Source organism: Sebastes fasciatus, chromosome 17, assembly GCF_043250625.1.
Source record: "Sebastes fasciatus isolate fSebFas1 chromosome 17, fSebFas1.pri, whole genome shotgun sequence".
Classification (NCBI taxonomy): Eukaryota; Metazoa; Chordata; class Actinopteri; order Perciformes; family Sebastidae; genus Sebastes; species Sebastes fasciatus.
Window position 1 is genome coordinate 15,800,836 of NC_133811.1, and position 18,448 is coordinate 15,819,283.

The window sequence follows — 18,448 nt, forward strand, 5'->3', positions numbered from 1 at the left end:
TCTATTTATATGGACGTGATGTTCACACTGTGGTGTTAAAAATGGAGCATATTGACTTCCAGTGACAACAGACGCTGCATGCTTAAAATCCCCCAAAATCAGAACCCTTTTCTGCATCAGCTATACAGGCTGAGGCTGGACATTTACTTGTGTGTGTGTGTGTGTGTGTGTGCGTGTGTGTGTGTGTGTGTTGGCACACTGACACCCAAACGCACACTGTGCGCGCACGACGTGCTCATCACCTATATGCAGCCAAAGAGAGAAAGGCTTAAGGGATCGCATGCATAGACAGACAGACAGACAGACAGACAGGCAGGCAGGCAGCGACAAAACCCGGCTCATTAAAATCTCGTCTGCAGACCCTCCGCCGGTCGCGCGCACTACTACACCATACTATACGGACACTCGAGAGCGCAGAGGATACAGCGCGCGCTAAAGGTGTGGAGGAGAGGATGCTGCTCGGTATGATGGAGCCGAACACACGCCGGTAAACGGCGACATGAAGATCTGAACTTTGTGGAGGATTATCGTTCAATCTGACCGGTATACACAACGAAGGAACGGGATCACAGTTTGCATCAGTGTGTCAAGAAGAGGGGATATATAGACAACATTATGGCGCGCGCTGACAGTCGTTTGGTCACCTGGCAGGTGCTACTGATCATCTCAATGATCCTCATCATCATCCCTCTGTCTGCTCACGGTAAGTCTACCTAACAGAGTCCCACCCTGTGTGTGAGTACGTGTGTGTGTGTGTGTGTGTGTGTGTGTGTGTGTGTGTGTGTGTGTGCAAGCAAGAAAGAAAAGCGCGCACGTGCGTGTTCCAAAATCACACCTGCATTGGCATATTATTATATAGGCAAATGACAATTGTCCATGCATGCGGTATATATATGGGGATGCAACTGCCATTTAAAATTGATGGTTAATATTCATCTTTTTTTATTGTCAGCACTGAGAGTCTTTGATAGTCTATTGATAGTAACACGCTGGGTATTGATTGATAGGCTGATTTTTGAATGCACACTGATCATTTAAATGCATTGATCATCCATTGCATTTTTGGGCATTAACAATGTCTTTTTGCATTATTGCATTAAAAATACTGTCAATCTATCCCTATAGGATGTGCTGTCAAATCCAAAATCTGATATTTTCTGTCATGCTGAGAGCTGCTGTATGTATAGGCCTATTATAGATCATTTAACACGCTGGGTATTAATAGGCTGATTTTTTAATGGACACTGATCATTTAAATGCATTGATCATCTATTGCATTTTGGCATTGATAATTTTTTTTTGCATTATTGCATTCAAAATACAGTCAATATATCCCTATAGGATGTGCTGTTAAATCCAAATCTGGTGTTTTATGTCATGCTGAGAGCTGCTGTATGTATAGGCCTATTGATCATTAATGACACTTGAACCACTGGCACCCATTCAGAGTCTCCTGTGACCTAACTATTAACTACAAAAAGGTATAACTGACTTGTTTCTAAAATGTTATAATAAGGAACATCTGTATAAAGACAGACAGACAGCCCCGTGGGTGATCATCAGAGAGAGAGAGACATTTGACAGTTCAGTATGCTGCAGCTGCGACTCTCCGCGGCGGTGCGTGGCACCAGACAAAGGCGGGATTAGGTGCGTCGTGGCCCGGCTACAGGAGGCCCATTCACGGTCTCTGAAAGGATTGAATTCCTCCAGACATTCATGGGGGAGGCACCGAGACAACCGGGCCCGGCTAACACCTCTCCTCTCTCCTCCCTTTTGCCTTCTCATTTTCTCTCCATCTCTCTTGAGATGGAGGCAGTGTGGGAACGAGAATCTGACACTGCTCTCTGTCTGGCACACACACACACACACACACACACACACACACACACACATGTGGCACATCTTGGAGATGTAGAACTGCGCGCTGCTGCTGCCCAGCAACAGGGTGGCTCTTGCTCGTGCACGCGGAGGGTCGCCGGGGTTCACCTGGGCACGCGCTGCATCTCGCGCCCTCAATGTGTAACCAGGCGTAAACACTGTGACATATTGACCGGTATAAATACACGCCGGTCTGTCTGTCTGTCTGTCTGTCATGCTTTAAACCCCAGAGACCACGTGGCCTGTCATGTGTGATTCATTAGGAGGTGAATCTCCATTCATTTCCATCTGGGTGGAAGATAGAGATAATTGTGAGATGATATTTTTTTCAGTGACCCTTAAAGGGACTGTTTGTAACTTTCAGAAATGCTTGTTAACAGCGACACCTGTGGCCGTTTAGTCAACGAAAGTCAGCGTCAGGCTCGCGCTTGCTCGCTCTAAATAGACGTGAACGAGCATCGCTCAAAACAGTGAGGCGACACACGTCAGCTAAAACCACAATATCACTCTATATTTCAGCTGCTTGGCAGTAATGTTAGCTGACCAGACGAAGGTCTCTCCATGAATCACTGCTGATCCTAGTGTTGGCTTTTCCTGCTTCAGCCCCGGAAAGCAAGCGAGTAACGTTATCGTCTCTGACCGCGGCCGGAGGAAACGGGGGAAACACCGGCACCCGGTCAGAGACGATAACGTTTCTCGCTGCGGAGCCCCGTCACTTCACAAGACACGGGAAACCTCTGTTGGTCTGGAAGAGCTGCAGCATTTATTTCTGCACAAACGTCCACTGTACATTCACTAGATATTCTCAGAGCAAAACTAACTCTTCTGCAGTGTGTAGTGTGCGCACATGCACGTGAGGTGGAGCGAGAACGCGCGCGTTGTGTGAGTGAAGACAAGCAGGCAGAGGAGCGGTCCACACGCGAGTGCGCATATGCAAGCGTGCATGGGACACCGACCCGGTAGATTTATATGTGTAAAGTTACAAACAGTCCCTTTAAACAGTAATAGACTAATCAAATAAAGAAAAGGACACAGACAATAGGAAATATAGCTTTAAGCCTGCTGTCGGGCAGAATATTTTTGGCATCATTGGGCAAAAAATTCCATAATAACCTTTTATCATATTGTAATTCAAGGTTTCTGAGAGAGAACTAGACTTACCCCCTCGTTGCTCTGTTTTCAGGCTTTAAAGGTGAAATGCAACAAAGTGGATTTCCACTCTTTAATGTACAATTATATAACAAGCATGACAAATGTAAGCATTTTAAGAGAAAAAAGAAGGTCCGTTTCATCTTTCGTGGCAAGAGGCGTGCCGTTATGTTGCAGTACTTTAGCCTTTTACATCACGAGGTTGGTTGGCTCGGCTGAGTTACCCGATACAACGGTGGAGACCGTGAAAGACTGAAAGAGACTGAGGATACACGGGACAGAAGAAAACAAAAGAGGAGACACTATTGTATTGTTTATTGTTACTCCATTTGATCGGAGTTTGCGTGTGATTGACAGCTGCTCAGAGACGGCAGACACCAGCTCGGCTCTGATTGGTTGTTCTCCTCCTGTTTTCTACCCACTGCAGCTTTAAGTTCCTATAAAAACTCAATTCAATTTGTCAGTAATTCTTTATATTGTTCGATTTATGTTTGGCCTATAAAATGCCAGAAAATAGCCTTCATGATTTTTTAAAGCCCAAAGGGGATGGAGAAAAGCAGCAAATTTTAACTATTGAGATGTCGGAATCAGTGAAGTTTTGGCAATTTTGATAAAAAATGGCTTAAACAATTAATCACATAGCGTATTAAAACGGTTGCAGATGAACCAGTTTGTTAATCAGCTTTATCAACTAATCATTTCAGCTTTATATAAAACCAATACATCAATCCACTCATATACACAAACAGAAACAGATTGTCCTTGATAGTCATGTAAAGCAATATGGATCACATCCAGACACTTGGGTGCTCCGTGTGTTTGTTTGAGTGAGTGCATACTGTGAGGTCCATCTGCCCTGTAGCTCCAGAAAGCTCATGATAAGTCACAATAGATCAGATCATCAGTATCTCCCTGACTCCCTTTTATTCACTAACACACATAGAGAAGGGGAGGAAGAAATACTATTTATATGGGTGGATATAAAGGGTGCATGTTGCAGGTTGACCAATCGTCTAGATTTTTTAAATGACACGTTGTAGTTGGACCTTGGAGCTGTGAATATGGTGGTTGTGGTACGAGCAGAATGTGCGTAGTCACAAAGTAGGACTAGTTGTGTCTCCATCCAGCAACAGCATACATCAGACCGGCACATACGGGTACTTCGCAAAAAGTCAAGTCCGCGCCCCTTTTGGGGGAAAGAAAACCAAAAGTCCCATAGACTTCAATGCAATTTGACAAGTGTGTATGCATTCATCTCTTGTTATACAAACGTTTGTTTTATACACATGTCTAATGATTAGTTGCCTGAACCTGAGCGTTCACTAATTAATGAATTAAGGTTGGTCGCCGCCATGTCCCTTCAGTCTTCCCCCGTCCAACACATTGGCCAGATAGTGCTTATCCATATTTCGATACATAATTGATTGAATCACGTTAGTCTAAGTGTTGTCTGTAAATATTGTTAACAGTTCTCTAAGGGCTGAGATTAAGTTGGAGTTTGACAGTCTGATACTGCTATAACGTTAATGTATATGTATATGTACATGTATCATTTAGCGATTTACCACACTGACAGTGAATATTCACGTATCGTATGTGCCTCTGAAAGCCTCGATTGACCCGCTACACAACAGCTTTTCCCCATTTTCTCTCCTGCGACGGCGAGTTTCTTTCCTCCAAAAGGGAGCGGAGCCTCAGCGATGACGCGATGCTGGTCTGGTCTATAGCTTGGAGCCATAAAGACCCTCTATTATATCTTTGTTAAGACGTGGCAGGTGAACAAACCGGAGATGGGCGTATTTGGATTTATTGTGGTGCAACCAACTACACAGCAACTCTTCGGCATAGCGTTATTACTATTACCGGTTTGTTTAAAGAAGAAGTTTGGAGACGTGTTTCAACTTCTTCTGTTTACTCTGTTACCGTCTATGAGGGACACGGGATTGTTTTCCCCCACAAGAGGGCGTGGTCATGCACCTAACCATATTTCACACTGTATCCTACTGGTAAGGTGATGCTGGGAATCTGCACTATAGCCAATCACAGCGACCTCAGGTAAAACCTGTTACCATGGCGACATGCTCAGCATGATGCCAGAGGTGAAGAGCTGTGCAGCAGTTAAAGGCACAAATCTCACTGTTTCCAAGATGGTATTGCTAAGCAGGGGGCTCGTGCATTCACTTTGCTCGTTTTGCCCTTGTAATCTCCTCATGTTCCCTTTTGCTCTTGTAATCGCCAGCTGCTAACAGGACACTGCATCTAAGTCTCAACGGGGAACAAATTGGCAGATTGAACCTTTAAATGAAATTTGTATCAGTTGTAATCAGTTTTAACTGGTGAAGCATGTCTATCTCTTTCACAAACTGTGAAGCGTTTGAGTTCACTCCTCCTTGGTTTTCCCAGAGATGGAGTTGGCATATAACACTTGCTGCCTGGCTGGCTGATTGATTGAAAAACAAGAGAGAGAGAGCGCGAACACTGGATTCTCTGTTTCCACTGCAACTCCCTCGCTCCGCTCCTCCTTTCAACATGGCACCTCTTTACATCTCACCATGGCAACTGCAGCGTGTGTGTGTGTGTCTCTGTGTGTGTGTGTGTGTGTGATGTGAATCTCATGGTTCCTCAGCCACCACTAGTCTTCGTGACTCGAGGCACGTTCAGATGGTTTTAGTATTAGCTCTGAGTGAAGTGCCAGACACTGAAAGCAGCGATCTCATTGGACACAGTGATTTCAGGGTGGCAGTGGGAGAGAAGCCGTCCAGCCAAGTATTTGGTACGGTTGGCCGTTTGCTCAGATGTACCAGGCCAGTGGAAAAGTGTGAAGAAGTGGCTTCTTGAAATTCACTCAACTGTGGGAACATTATATTCCTCAAACTGTGCAACAGCAGCGTCGTTTTTCTTTATTGTCCCTTTTCCACTTTAAGATGTAGTTTGACATTTTGGGAAATGCATAACCTTGCATTCTTGCAAATAGTAGGATGAGAGGATTGATCTCTCGTTTCTATGATAAATATGAAGCTGAATGATGAATTTATCAGCTATCTGTCAACTATATCCCATGAATTGATATTAATGATCAGTAATTTTTAATTTTAATTTTTTAAATAATTTTTTCACCTCTGTTTTGTTGATTTAAAAAAAAAAAAAAATGTTGTCGTATGCTTTGTAAATATATAATTTCTTAAAATGCAAATTGTAAAATGAAAAAAAGAAGCTCCCACCAGCAGCCAGATTAGCTCAGCAAAAACACTGGAAAAAGCTAAACCGGCTCGGTCCAAAAGTAACTAAATCTACTAACCAGCACCTCTAAAGTTCATAAATTATCTTTAGAGGTCCTGGTAGGTGTGTTTTATTACCTTTGGACAGAGCCAGGCTAGCTGTTTCTTCCTGTTTCCAGTCTTTGTGCTAAGCTAAGCTCATTGGCTGCTGGTGGTGTCTTCACATTTAGCGTAGAAACATGACAGCGCTACCAGCTCATCTGACTCTCAGCCAGAGAGCGAATGTGCATATTTTCCAAAAATGTTGAATTACTCCTTTAAAATCTGTTTATTCTACACTGCCTAACAGTATCTCTATCAGCTTCCAACTCTGGATCCAAGTCATATGATGCTTATGCTGAGTTGAATATACAAACCCACGCTTTTATGGCTGCACTTATCCGTAAAATGGAAATCTTTTAGAGGCTTTGAGCCTAATTTTTTACACATTTCCCAAAATTCACCCCGTAAGGTTGGGTGATTTTGGAAACTTTGGGATTTCCTCTTGAATTTAAAAGAGTTGTGTGGGTTTGAACAGTGTCTGGCTGCATGTTAAAAGGTTTTAAGACCTCACTGTCCTCTCTCCTTTTCTTTCTCTGTCTGTCTCTCTGCCTCTTTGTGTGTGCATCTTTCTCTGCCAAGTACAGGAGAAGTGTCTGACCAGTCATCCTCTAACCTATTGCTCTAAATCCTAATCTAATCCTCACCCAGTCTCGGTCACCAGAGCACATTAGTCACTCAATGTGTCTAATCCTACATCGCTACAGTCTGATTACGCGACAGTCTTCAGCTCTTGTTCTGATTTCTTTGACAATTAATCACTTAGCTTTTGAGTCGTGAACCACAACAGTGCTTTTAGCTGAGCTACACTTTTCCACGAATCAGCTCTCTGATGAATATTTGTGCATATTTTTTTTTTTTATTGTATTGCGTTTGTCAAAGTCAGCTGAATTTATGGTGAAGGATGTTGTGACATAACAGTGTAAAACTAGCCTGGTACAGCCTCAAGGCATCTCTCCAGTATACTGTAGGGATCCGTTTAAATTATTCATGCCTCATCCTTGGGCCACAATCTTTATCAAACAAAACACAGTCAGTACCTTGGGATTAGCTCCAATCCCCCCCCAAAAAACCCAGTTATCTATGTGTGTGTATACAAGTCTTTGTTTATCATTTTGCCGTTAGATAAGATAACGGAAAATAACTGACAAACTCCCACAGTGCTCTGGCGTCGATGCAGTGTTGACAATAAGATTACGTTAAATCGATTTTACACATTAAAGTCAGTTTACCTGTCATGAGAAATACTATCAACCTGAAAAGCCTGCGTCAACATTTTGGGAAATTAACTTTCTTATCGCGAGTTAGATGAGAAGATTAACAATTGAATTATGGGAAGCGTAGCATCAAGTGTTTTTGCAGCTTGACCCGTGATTGGTGTTGACCATTCTTTGTTCAATCTGACTTTATGGAAGTGCAATACATCAGACCGGCACATACGGGTACTTCACAAAAAGTCAAGGCCACGCCCCCTTTTGGGGGATAGAAAACCGAAGATCCCATAGACTTCAATGCAATTTGACATGTGTTTGGATTGTAATTTTGACAAGTTTGTATGCATTTATCTCTTGTTATACCAACTTTTGTTTTATGCATATGTCTAATAATTATTTTGCAACCTTGCCTGAATGTGAGCGTTCGCAATACCTTAATAAATTAAGGTTGGGTTAAGCCTCGGTTAACCCGCTACACAACAGCTTTTTGTAGTTTTCTCTCCTGTGACGGCGAGTTTGTTTCTCCCAAATGGAAGCGCAGCCTCGGCAATGACACAATGCTGGTCTGGTCTATTACTTGGAGCCATAAAGCCCCTCAATTATATCTTTTTAGAACATGGCAGTTGAACAAACCGGAGATCAGCGTTTTTGTATTTATGGTTGGTGCAACCAACTACACAGCAACTCTTCGGCATAGCGTTATTACTATTACTGGTTTGTTTAAAGTAGAAGTTTGGAGACATATTTCAACTTCATCTCTTCACGCTGTTACCGTCTATGAGGGACACGGGATTGTTTTTCCCTAAAGGGGGCGTGGTCATGAGAGCCTACTCTGGATGACGTATTGCCGGTCTGATGTATACTAAATTGCTGGATTGCCTCTTTAATACTTTTTGTGTCTGCCTGACAGGGAGGCATTCACTGGCCAGGCGCCATCATCACCACAACCAGTCATCTGTCAACAAGGAGGCCTTGAACGCCAGGATGGTGCTCAGCGAGGACTCGGCAGAGAGGGACCACCTGATCGGAGCAGGGCTCGGGCTCGGGGCTAAACTCCCACTCAGCTCCGCCAAACATCACCGCTCTCATAAACATGCACACCTAGATGTAGTAGAGGAGGACCTACCTGTGGGAGAGGAGCTCACCGCTGGCGGGGCGGGTCCAGACCAGCCTGGGAACCCCATGTCCGACGACGTCATCACCGTGGAGTTTCACAGCCCTGCGCCGGATGTTGTGCCCTCTGATGCTGCTCTGGATTGGGCAAAAGCCCCCAAAGCCCAGAAGCAAAAAGCGGGAGAACCCACTGCATGGACGCTTTCTGACTTTTACGACTACCTGTCCCCTGATGATGACCTTTCGGCGGTAGATGCGACCGCAGAACCCGAGCCCACGCCTTCACCCCCGCCTGAAATGGAGGACGAGAATCCGCTCCTGGCTGGTTCTTCTGCTCCTCCTGACACCGTGAGGCTTAACGTGGATAGCGGGCCCTCCTTACCAGCTACTCCCATGCCAGGGCCGGACAAGGGTGATGGGTTAGGCTTAGGTGGCGCCATGGGGGCCGACGGCTGCAGGCTGGGCTTTGTGCGCTCTGGACCTGGGGTCTGTGTGTCTCAGTGTGACATCGAACCCAATTTCTGCTTCAATGGAGGCGTGTGCACCGTAGTAGCGGGAATGGGAGCCTTCTGCAGGTGAGAAAAACACAAAAACATGTTAATTTAAGAGGATTACAGGCTTAATTTTTTCATCATGTTTAGTAATGAATGAAGGCGATGCAAGTTGTTTTAGTAGCATCAGTGGTAGAAAGTACATTTACTCAAGTAATGTACTTAAGTATAATTTTGAGGTACTTGTACTTTTGTAGTATTTCAATTTTCCCCTACTTTCTACGCCTACTCCACTACAATTCAGAGGCAAATATTTAACTTTTTTACTCCATTACATTTATTTAACTGCTTTATTTGCTTTGCAGATTCAGATAAATGATGTTCTGAAATTATGATCTATTATTATAGGTTAAGATAAGACTATTGATCCCTGGGGGATATTCACAAGCATACCCAGCAGTATATAAAGCAATTAAATGCGCTCCACATTTACCAGCTGTAACGTTAAAGTGATGAACACATTGATGCTGATGCTTTTGTACTTTTACTTAAATAAAATTTTTAATGCAGGACATTTTACTTTTAACAGAGTATTTCTACACTGCGTTATACTTTTACTTAAGTAGAATTTCGGAGTACTTCTTCCACCACTGAGTAGCATTTACAAGCAGGCAGTGACTTTTTTAGAGGAAACACATGTACTGGCAGCAGAGGTGTTTGGTGGGGGTTGGTATAGGCGCTAAAAACGTTCCCCCTTTTTAATGGTCTTGTTGGGATGATTTCCAATATGTCCCCTCTCCAACACAAAAGAAAAAGATTTAGGACGGCGTACAGACACGCACATAGATAGAAGGCTGGCTTAATGTGTCATGAGGGTTCGTCAAGATCACAGCGGGGTCGCCAAAGGATTAGCTCGGTTTTGGAGGCGGGGGGTGAAGTGTGTGTGACAGCTGATGTAGACACAATATGCACTCATAGAAAGTACAACACAGTAAGGTCAGGACATACGGACATACGACACACATACAAATAAACACACACACGCTCCTCGTGCACATACACCACGCCTCGGTAGCACCATCTGTGCTATCCAGCAGACTCAGTGTAAGCTTGGAGGCAAACTGTTGCTCATCTCATCGTACCTGCTGAGTAACACAGCACACACACGCGTACACACACTCATTCATGTGGACGCACTTTAAACACAAGTTCCCATGCAATTTGCACAGAGAAAGGCGGGAATGTGGAAAAGACGCACACACATGCACGCACATATCCTCATCCTTTGATCTTATTAAGGGCTAGGCTGTGGGCCGAATCCCTGCTTTGCTGGACAGACCTCAGGACACCATGTCATCAGCTCTTAGTACCATTTTACACTCTTTACTCTGGCTTACATGCTGTGGCTATAAATATGGTAAACACGCTAGTGCGGTGGGATTAAACCTCTTGGCTTTTGGCTTTTTTTATTTTTAATACAGCAGGTCAGGAGAGAGGTTATTTAGTACTGTTTTTATGACCACAAAGTGTTAACATGGATATTTGTGTCGCTTTGCATCCAGGTGCAATGTGCAGGACTACATCTGGAACAAAGGCACGCGCTGTGATTGGGCCGTCACAGAGTTCCAGGTGTTGTGTGCGGTGGTGGGCGTGTCCTCCGTGGTGCTCATCCTCCTCTTCATGATTATCGTATTCTTTGCCAAGAGGCTGCACCGCCTCAAGAATGAGAACAAGCGCCTCCGCAAACGCAGGTGCGTGGCTGTGACCGGGAGGTGAGAAAGTAAAAATATGAGTTGCGAGTTGCAAGTTACACATGATGGGTGCTGAGAGAGCTGTGACTGTGTATATGTGTAACAACTGAGGAAGACTGTTGGAATTAAATGATGCAGGACAGGAACAGCAGAGAGGGAGACATGTGAGAATGGAGTTAAATGTAAATGAAGTGTCAATAAGCAGCAATCAGTGAGAAAAATCCATCTAATCTAATCAAATTTGATTTTATAGTCACCAGCCGCAATGTAGTCTTTAGAGTTAATCTAATTCTCTTTATGTTCTTAGGCTGAGATGATTTGTTTTTGTGAATGATGTGTGTCTACCAGAGGCTTTAACCCCTGTTTTACACTGTGCAGAGCAACATAGGAAAATATGGACCTGAAGAGATACTAAAAACAACAACACACATATTAACTGCAAATATTTACGGCACAAATATTTCTCTCTTTGCCCTCCTGCAGTAAGTATCGCCCACAGAGCAGCGAGCCACAGACGGACGGCCTCTCTGTTTCCACAACAGCTGATGGCTCGCAGCCAAACGTAAGGAAACTCTGCGACACCCCTCCGATCGCTCCCCAAGCTCACACTCAAAACCTGGCGTATTATGACAACATTATCTGTCAGGTACGCGCCAACTCTCCTCATGTCTGTTCTCCTTTTTTCTCTCCTTCCGTTCATCATCTTCGTATTCACCAACTTTTCAGTCCCATCATCTGCATCTACGATGTCTGTTGTAACCACCAGGTTTACCTCTTTGTTCATGATGTTTTCTCTCTGCCAGCTTACATAGTAATTAGATTTTTGTACCTGTCTGAGTTTGTCCGTCTTTCTGTCTCTGTGCATGGCCACCTATTTGTTCCAGACGCCAAACTACTAACTTACTGTAAGCACATAGTGTTGTGCGCACATCTAACTCACCTTGGTGCCCTGTTAAATTCCGTAACTAATCATTAGGATTTCCACCTACAGTTTTGAATGTACAGTATATGTGTGTTGCTGCACCCGATCGGACTGTTATCAGGCCATTAAATAGGCATTATCGGTCTCTATAAGCACCATAGATGTGGGTCAATAGGGGCCTACTATGTTGTAAAAGTGAAAGCGTAACTTAAAAGCCACACGTTCCAACACGTTGTAAAACTGAATGAAACGTTACGTTACAAAACTACAACTTTTTTAGGATTACGCAACAAAAAGTAGGTTAGTTAGATGTTAGTTGTTTTTGGCTTAAAATAACTGTTTCAAAAGCGAAACTTTAGCCTTTTGAAGACAAATACATGTTGTTGGTTTCTCATGGGATGTGAACTCTGACCTCCACCCCATATGGACTTTCAGGCTGTCTCTACTGCAGCGCCAGACTTCCACTTCTGTTCCTGTCATAATTACTATGGTCGCTTTTGTGTACTTTTATACCTTCGTTCGGTTATCTACCATGTGATTACATGATAAAACCTAACATTGGGTGTAGGAGGCCCCTACTGATCCACATCTATGTTGCTTATAGCGACTGGTAACGCCTATTTAATAGCCTGACAACAGTCTAATTGGCTGGTTTAATGCTTTTCACACTCACCAACCCCTCAGAAGCCATCAACAACCAGCTATACCTGGGAATATAAACCCAGAAACCCTTATAATCACATCCAGGTAAGCAGAGCGGAAACGTCCACATAGCCCCTACAGTAATTTCTCTCCCTGGCTTTGCTTTGAACTCGCTGTGCAACCGCTAGATGCCAAATTTCGGCTCCCTTGTTTACTGCAAACCCGCAAACTCCCCCCCTGCATCTGATCTTGTATCAGCTGCATTCCACGTACACTGCAGGTTGAAATGATTAATCATCTCCTCGCCAGGATTCCTGCAACTAGTTGTTCAGCTGTGTGATTAAATAGCAAGTTCCCACGTTTACCTGTGCAGCTTCATGGAGAAGCTCTATGTGGAAGCTGAGCCTCCATTTTGTGTAAAACTGCTGGCTTCACTCCTGCACCCATTAAAGCTCAGACAGCCATTTTAGGGTCCCTGTGCAGCAGTTTCCCCCCTTAATTTATACCCAATTCTCTTCCAAAGGTCGTGCATGTAGTGCTGCTATAAAGTCATTCTGTAGCAGCGTGTGTGTGTCTGTGAATATGAATCTGTACACATTCATTTACATCCATGTTTCTGTGTGTTTGTGGGGTTTTGTGTTTGAATGTTTGCCCCTGTTTGGTATTCATCAATCATACTACTGGGTTGCTAAGCCAACACAGTATAGAGAGCTACTGATGCATGCTTACATTTTTTAATCTCAATAAACAACAGAGAATCTTGTTGATAGAGGCAGATATTAACTGAGATTAATCATAAACAGCAGATAAAGTCTATTAGATCAACGGAACAAAGCCATTTTCTCCCATGACTTTAAGCTTTTTTGAACTTGTTGTCTCTGGTGTTAAAGTGTGAGTTTTGTCCTGCAGTAGCCAGTTGTGTGACCGATCGATGGTGCCCTACTTACTGCCTGCTGTGCCTGTGACCTTCAGATGTCTGTGACATGCCAATCAATCGATGGCTCGGTCGTTTGCAAATTGACACATTCAGACGTACACAGACACAATAGTTCCATACAAACACTCTCTGACTGATAAATGCATGCGTTTACTGCATTTAACACTGTGGAAAACACAAGCACACGCTGATGGATTTTCACAAATCGCATTTTAATTTGCAGTCCATTAGCCATACCTGGCTTGGCTAAATTAAGTGAACAAATTGTGACTTGCTTTTCCACTGCTCTCAGAGCTCTGGCTTGGCATTTCAGTGCAGCGGTTATAGATGAGATGAGTCTGTGACCTCCGGATGCTCTAAATGTCAGGTTTAGAGGCTAAAAAGCCCCTGCGGACACATGTCTGCAATGCAGTTTTTTAAATGTCAGAGGTCCGATTGGTATTTTTTTTAAATGCTGAGGCAGGATTGGTTGATTAGATAAAGGTCTAATCATACAGGTGCGGTGTCAGTACATACAGTGACCCGTATCAGCTCGAGAATGATCATCTCTAGCATGAGGAAGAGCTTGCTTTCGACATTGCTGAATTGCATATTTTTCATTTGAATTAATTTAAATTCAGTATGACCAATTCCCCTTGTCATTTATAGTTCCACTATTAGCTGGGGAGGGTGCAGAAGTAGCCATATAGCCTCTTCTTTTCACCTTTTGGCCACCTTGTGAGGGTGTAATGTAATTTTGGCTTCCCTTCTGTACAGTGGGAGGAAGTGGAGACGCGTCGTCCATCTTTCTATACAGTCTATGAGCACAGCTAGTGGGTTCTCCTGTTAAATGACTACTTAGTCCAGTGAATTGGACTTGTTAAAAAATGCTGCCTGTCCCTTCAAATGACGTAAATTACACATTTGATACACAACAAATGAAACAATAATGAATCTTGGTGGGAAAGGCATTTGTCTGTCAGGCTCCGCACAGACTTTACCCGCAAGTGCACACACACGCTGATGCTCTTTCATTTTGCAGAACATCTACTTACCTGTGTGTTTGTATTATGCGAGGCATGTATAAAAAGTAATAAACTCTCCCCACAGGATGATCCACAGAAGCAGGAGGACCCAGCAAAGACCCCACAAGCCAAGGAAGAAGGGTCAATGAACATCCTCAACTCTCACTCCCCCAAACACGAGAACAACCGTCCAACCTCTGTGGTCCACGACCAGGGCCACACCCCTAACAACACGGAGGAAAACGCCGAGGTAAACACGCTCCAGAACAACCTAGTATAATGTCACCGTCTGTTCAAAGTGTGCTGCTGGAGAATCAGACCAAAATATTTAACGCGCACACAAACAAATTGTTATATATTGTTCCATCCAATCAGGCCTAATGTCAAAAGTAAAGCACAACATGAATTGAAGGACACAACTTGAGAAGCACAATAGTCCTGTTTACAAGGCTGCCATGCCAATGCTGATCACATAGTGGCGGCGCCGCCTCCTTTTCTTTCCTCTATCGCCTCTCACGCTGGACTAAAATCTCTGGCTTGGACCAACTAATGACTGACTTTCCTCTCTACTGACGCCCTGCCTTGGTCTTCGGCCAATGAACTCTCGCTCCTTCACTGTCTCCTCTCCTGTTTCCCCCCCGAAACCCTCCCCTCGCCGCTGCCTGCCCCGCCTTACTGTCTCTCTCTCCTTCCGCATGCATTGGTGTTATCGACGGAAAGTGTCTGAAAATATTTGCAAAAGAAGTAAGTGGAAATCAAGTGAATCTGTATTTGTGAAACATTCATGTTTGACATTGCTAATAAGTGGATAGATTACATGAGGTCAAAGTAATTGCTTGGAGTTGATATTTGAATCTATATACATATATTAACACACACACGCTGTGTCTTGGTTTTCAATGTGATTTATAATACTTTAATGTACTTGAGGTTCTTTTGTACTTTTTTGGGTATACATGGAGGATTATAGTTCACGGTTGTTGGAATAAATCTTTTTAATTTTATCCAGCTTGTCCCTGTGTGTTGCTATGAGCTCTACTTTCCTTCTCTTTTCTCTGCATGTCTGTTCATAATGAAGCTAACTACTGCCCGACTGCTCCCCTGCTAATAATAACCGAACGCACGGCTGACCCCGCTTTTGTGCTACAGAAGGCTGCTCACAGATTATACCACACAAACAATGGTTACCGTGGGCCCATTCAGCACCACGGACAGCTCTCCAAAATGAATGGGAGCTACCACAAGTGCTCGCTGCCAGTTGATAGTGTTGTTGATGGGAAAACTGTAATTTAGAGGAGACCAAAAAAACAGAGCTAATAGGAGAGTGAATATTGGACTTACATTCATCAAATGGCCACAAACATGATTGCAAATAAATGTTATCTGCTGCATTTGTAAATAGAGTGCTCCAGGCATGACATATTTTTGTAGGCCAACCACCGCCCTGGTTCCCTCAACAAAGAGCCAATGGTATTTTTCTATTGGGTTTTAGATTATTGCAGAAAATAAGCTCTGTGGCAGACAAACGTTAATGATACTTACACGTTTTGTTCAGCAAGATAATCTTCACAAATGAACACCACTTTTATGATTATAGAGCGAGGCTGTAAAAGCGGACGAGTCGGCATGATGACGGTTAGTAGTCCCATTGAGCCACTTGTTAGCAACCTAGAGTGTCTTTTTTAAGACACTTAAAGGCTTCAAAGTTCCCGAGAGGGGTATTTAATGATGTATTTTATATCGTAGAACAAAACGTTAAAATCTCTTCAGCTTGTTTTAACCACACACCTTATTTCAGGCATCTAACTAAAAAGCCCATTCAAATAACCCATTGACTTCCAGACGAGGGAACCGGAAGTGCTAAAATGCTAACTCATTTCTTGTTTTTTAGGATTCATTCTTGTAGCACTCTATAGGCAACTGTTGTCATATCAACGTAAAAGGTGATAACATGTCAGTGTTGTGTTTCCACTGCCCCCAAGTGGCTGAGAAATTTGCAGATTTAAAATACTGCGTCTGTGCCCAGGGTGGGTTATTGTCTCTCAAGACCACCCATGCCCGTATTTCTTTGTATATTTCATTATTTTTGTTTCTGTGATTGTTCCTACAATGTTTGCATCCTTCTCCACTTACCACTCTTCCACATCAGGATGGAGTCACTATTGGCCTGGAAGTGCTTCTCCCCAAAGAGGCCAAGCTCCACTCAGAGACCGACCCGCCCCTTCAGTATGACGTCTTCCTCTACAAGGTTGCCAACAATGGAGACTCCGCATCTCTCGGCCAAGCCCCACCCACTCACAGCGCCAACTCTTACTCCTCCTCTCACCCCATGCCTAAATCACCCAAAACGCCCAAGACGCCCAAGTCGCTCAAGGTGCCTAAGTCACCCAAATCACCCAAATCACCCAAATCACCCAAATCACCCAAGCACACCAAGGAACACCCACCCAGTAACCCCTCACCCTTGTCCGGGAGGCACTCCTCGCCTTGCCGTCACCCGTCACCCGATCGCCACCCATCACCCAGTCGTCACTCTGCACCAGGTTGCTATTCTTCCCCCACCTGCCATCCGTCCTCCCATCACTCTCCCTCCCGGTACAAATGCAAGCCCGCCTCCTCCAGCCCGCCTCACTTACGCAGGCCCAGAGGTCGGTCGCAAGCTCCCGACTCAGAGCGCTCTGGGACTGGGAGAGAGTACCAGAGTGGATACCTTCGTCCATCCCCGTCCTCCCCTCACCTCACCGAGCCTCCTCCATCACCATCCAGGGTGAAGTGCAGCCCGGTCAGCACCCGATCTCTGCCACCACTCTCCTGACCTGGCCTCCACTCAGCCTGGCACGCCGCACAAACATCTGTCATAATCTAATCTACCCAGCGATATGTCCATCATGGCTCTAACATTTTTTTAGTAGTGATTTATAGATTATCTATCATCCATCTCTGCACCCTGCCTCCTCACGTTTATACCCAGAGGAGGAGCACGTCACCTGGACTAGAACTGGGACAACTCTGCATACACTCTCTCAAACTCAGACATGTGATGCCCTAAAATACACACATACAACACCGCGTAGTTGCTGCAGCCAACCGTTCACACCTTCATGTAAATAACAACCTCTCAAAGCTCAGGTTACTGCTCACACAAGCACAAAATGAACCACTACATGTGAATATGCTCTCCTAGCATGGTGCCAACGTCAGCGACTGCTGAAGATATTATTCATTAAGGTTTCATTGAGGTTTACTACATTAGCTTTAGTATTATCAATGGTTTATATAAATCTTTTTTGCTATTCAGTGTACGATTATGTCATGTTTTCACAGGCTTTTTGGTATGTTTTTCATGTTTCTAATCCTCAATAAACAGATAATACAACAAAAGCGTGCAGTATTGTGTTGTAAAGATGGAGAGAGAGCTAAGAGGAACAAAGATTAAAAGAGACGGAGAGGATAAGGAGTATAAGAGAGGAGACATTCATTTAGTGTTGCCAAGCTGTATGTTACAAAGATATGAGGGACTCTGCCGCCCCCTTGTGGACACAGCAACACTAGAGCTCCAGATCAGTTCAGGTTTAAAGGTCACCTATTATGCAAAATGCCCCTTTCCATGTCTTTTAAACATCAATATCTGTCCCCAGTGTGTCTACAGGCCACCATTGTATCATTAAAGACCATCCTCTCTCTTTTTCTCCTGCTCCATCTCTCAGAAAATGGGTCTGAAAAAACGCTGATAAGCACTTCCTTAAACTGATGACATCAGTGATATTTTTCAGGCCATATAAGGGTTTCCTGGTGGAACGGTTAGAACTAGGTAGAAAAACCTCCAGCTAGGTGACCCCGCCCACAGAGTGGTTCTCTCGCCATCCGCCTTGTAACTATAAGCAAAGTATGCTCCTGCTTCTGTTAGTCTGCAAGAACCAGTGGAATAATAATAATAATAGAAAAGCAGTAAATTACGGGGTGTAAACCCCCTTGCTAATTCTGACCCCTTTAATGGTCTGTGTCGTCTACAGTATGAACTACAGTGTGT

At 44.0% G+C, this 18,448-nt stretch overlaps 1 protein-coding gene across 4 annotated transcripts; it reads left to right on the forward strand.

Annotated features, from left to right (window-relative positions):
- Positions 1-193: 193 nt before the first annotated feature.
- On the forward strand, positions 194-17,734 carry LOC141754015 (uncharacterized). Of its 4 annotated transcripts, none has more exons than XM_074612760.1 (6): positions 194-703; positions 8,469-9,246; positions 10,725-10,934; positions 11,397-11,475; positions 14,504-14,668; positions 16,568-17,734. In XM_074612760.1, the coding sequence occupies exons 1-6, from the start codon at positions 616-618 to the stop codon at positions 17,231-17,233; spliced, it is 1,986 nt and encodes a 661-aa protein (XP_074468861.1). In that variant the 5' UTR covers positions 194-615; the 3' UTR covers positions 17,234-17,734. The 4 variants fall into 4 exon arrangements, with proteins under 4 accessions (XP_074468861.1, XP_074468862.1, XP_074468859.1 ...); XM_074612761.1 differs by having other exon boundaries at positions 195-703; positions 10,725-10,913; positions 16,568-17,733; XM_074612758.1 differs by having other exon boundaries at positions 195-703; positions 11,397-11,559; positions 16,568-17,732.
- The last annotated feature ends 714 nt before the right edge of the window (positions 17,735-18,448 follow it).

Coding starts and splice junctions, on each gene's coding strand:
- LOC141754015 (XM_074612758.1), top strand. CDS start 616: ATGGCGCGCGCTGACAGTCGTTTGGTCACCTGGCAGGTGCTACTGATC. Junction 10,935..11,396: donor TGCGTGGCTGTGACCGGGAG/GTGAGAAAGTAA, acceptor GCCCTCCTGCAG/TAAGTATCGCCCACAGAGCA. Junction 11,560..14,503: donor ATGACAACATTATCTGTCAG/GTACGCGCCAAC, acceptor CTCTCCCCACAG/GATGATCCACAGAAGCAGGA.